Genomic DNA, 2,931 nt, shown 5'->3' on the forward strand with positions numbered 1-2,931 from the left:
AACGGCGGATCAGGCGCCAGGAGGGCGGGTGCCTGGCGCGAAGGGGTGCGTGGCGCGGCGGGAGATATGCGTGGGGAAACTGGGGCCTGGGGGCGCTGCGTGGATGAGGAGGCCGCCACGCGGACGCGCGCCATAAGCCGCGCGATATTTCTTCAGCGATCTCCCGATGGGGGGCTGGGCGCGTGGGGGCCACCCATCAGCGGGAGCGTGTGACGTGGAGCCGTCTGGTGCACGAGAAATCCAGAGAACTCCGCTTCGCTGGGCCCGTCAGTTTGGGCCGGGGTGGACTCGCCTTCCGTGTGTCCACGAGAAACTCCGCGGGGCCGGACCGCACGGTGGAGTGAAGGGAAATTACTTTCACAAGGAAGAAAATTCGTCTCGGCTTGGAGCCAGGAAATCCATCCTCCGAAAAAAATATTCTAAACTTATCTTTCATGAGATTCATGCAAATTTCAACCAACAGAAGTGATCAAAGCTGAGGCAGAGAGCATCGTGAGCATGTATGATTTTGGAATGGAACTGGACACATGTCATTTGTATGAGAGGGATGGAGAGAATCTTTCCGGATTTAAAATTTTGATCTTATTTTTCTCTCAAACTCTAAATACGTTTTGGATTCCGTTTAAACTATTGTGTTCCCGAGAATTGATGTAACACAATGAGATCCAATATAACTATATTTTATTGTATTTTTAAAAATTAACATTTTAAATGAACTATCTCAATATTTTTTTAAAAAAAGTTGGTGAATGTTAAAAAATTCTGTACGTGTAAAAAAATGTTGAGCAAAATATTGGTGAATGTAAAAAAGTTAGAGAAAAATATTGGTCCGGGCAACGCCAAGAAATGTTGGTGATAACTTTTTTAAAAAATATTGATGAACATCAACAAATGTTGATAAATATCTAAAAATGTTAAAGAAAAATGTTGTATATGGGTTTAATATGGATTTTAAAGATATGTTGCTTATCTGTCTTCTGATAGGTATATATGAGTCCCCGTGGAGCCCACGTGTGATCATAGGAAAATCCACAAGTTATTGCAAGTCTAGTAGACTTCAACATTTTGTGGATTGGACCGGACCGGGTCAAAGAAGTTTAGTTCATTTCAAATCAAAAATTTATGAACACATCAATTGCGGAGTTAAACTACGTTCACAAAGGCCAGAAAATTCGCCTGGCTTTGCGGGAGCTCCGGTTGATTGTGGCCACGGGAAAATTTTGCTATGGGAAAGGGGAAATTACGTAAAAAAAAATTGATGTCGTGTTGTTGCATGTCACGTTGCTGCTTTGGACTGAAAACCTGTGCAGGTTCACATATACTCCTATACTACTTTCTGAAGGAAACATGGAGAGTAGATCACAGATGGCCCTGAGCCCACCCACGGTGGTGCTTCTCGTCGTCTTGCGTGGTCGACTTGCAAAATTCATTCATCTGGAAGAACTTGTCAAATCCACCTCCAAATGATCATAGTTTTGAAAACCATGAGAATATCCATCAAAATACCCGGCTACCAATTTCTACACAAGACATGAAGAAATGCATATTTGATCTGTTTAAGAGCAAACTCCACAATTTCTCCCTGCGCATGCAGCAAAATCACCTTAAACAACAAATGACTCAAGAACAGAGATGAACTAGTAAACGTCTGAAAACTCCTCCAGAAACCACAGATGCAATTCTATAGTGATGATCATGCGACTATGATGTGATCACGCTTCGTACATCATTCCATATAATGTGAGAACATTTCGATTGAACTAAACTACACCTGATATGCTAAGATTTTTGTGTTGGATCAAGAACATGCCCCGCTAAGACGATGGCACCGGACTCTTCTTCCACCACGAAGAAGATGAATGGATGATCTGCAACGAAGTCGACAGATACCGACTGACGCTTCGTCCGTTGCACCGTCGGCGACAGGCCTTCCTCACCCACCTCGAAAACCGCCTTGTGCAGGATGTCCGATAGGAACAGCGGCTCGTGCGATCCGTCGAGCTCTAACATGTCTGGCAGATCAGCGGCTCCTGTTGAGAACATCGTTTCGATCCCGAGATCCTGGTGGAGAGCATGCTTCAGGCTCGTGGTCGTGGAGCGAAGGATATCCTGAGCTTGGGCACCCGGAACTCGCCAACATTGACAGGCCACTCCGGTAGGTGCTCGTGGAGGAAGCTCGGGCTCGACGCCATCTTGTCGTGGAGGCTCCATAGGCCGTCGTGCGCGTCCGGCAAGACTATGTACATGGAGTGCCGTGGGAACTGGGGCATGGACATGTTCCTCGCCCACAAGAGGGCATCCATCGTTTTGGCCGGCACACCATGGAAGGGGTCGCGTAGTGTGCACATCATCTTGAGCACCTTGAACCCGTCGTGCGTCTCGATGAACTGGTCTTCGTCGCTGCAGATGAACTCAGCGTCAACGGTGCTGCCGTCGAGTCGGTGCAACGACCTGCTGTCCTCCATGTTCCTGCACTTGGCCGCGAATGACCTCTCCAAACGACCCTCGAAGTAGACGGCATTGGCGAGCATGAGACACGCGTCGTCGCCCAACACCGCCGGATCGAGGATAGAGTCGATGACGTTGAGCTGTTGATCTGCTTCCTTGCTTCCTCGGGCTGCAGGCACGATCGATTGAGACACATTGCCAGATTAGGTTAGATTATTAATAGATAGATCTCTGATTCCGGCGTGCTGACCTTGGCGAAGTCGACGGCGCGGGCCACGCCGCCCCACGGAGCGGCGGTGTTGCGGTAGGCGTAGGCCAGCTTCGGCGTCCGCGTAGCGTCGTGGCACACGCCGCACGCGTGCAACACGCGCGGGCCGCCCAGCTGTGGATAGCCAGCGAGTGCGTGCCGCGCCGTGGCACGGGCGTCCTCGTCGAGGGCGCCCTCGCGGCACGTCGCGCAGACGACGTGGAGCAGCACGCTGA

General features: G+C 49.7%; 1 protein-coding gene across 1 annotated transcript in view; it reads right to left on the bottom strand.

Annotated features, from left to right (window-relative positions):
• Positions 1-2,078: 2,078 nt before the first annotated feature.
• The window catches only part of LOC101770818 (putative serpin-Z6C), a 2,201-nt gene continuing 1,348 nt past the window's right edge, over positions 2,079-2,931 (bottom strand). The window contains exons 2-3 of the mRNA XM_012844464.1: positions 2,695-2,927; positions 2,079-2,617 (exon numbers count right to left, since the gene is read on the bottom strand). Of these exons, the coding sequence (XP_012699918.1) occupies positions 2,079-2,617; positions 2,695-2,927 (772 nt within the window). The remainder of the gene's footprint in view (positions 2,618-2,694; positions 2,928-2,931) is intronic.

This window comes from Setaria italica, chromosome III (genome assembly GCF_000263155.2).
Source record: "Setaria italica strain Yugu1 chromosome III, Setaria_italica_v2.0, whole genome shotgun sequence".
NCBI lineage: Eukaryota > Viridiplantae > Streptophyta > Magnoliopsida > Poales > Poaceae > Setaria > Setaria italica.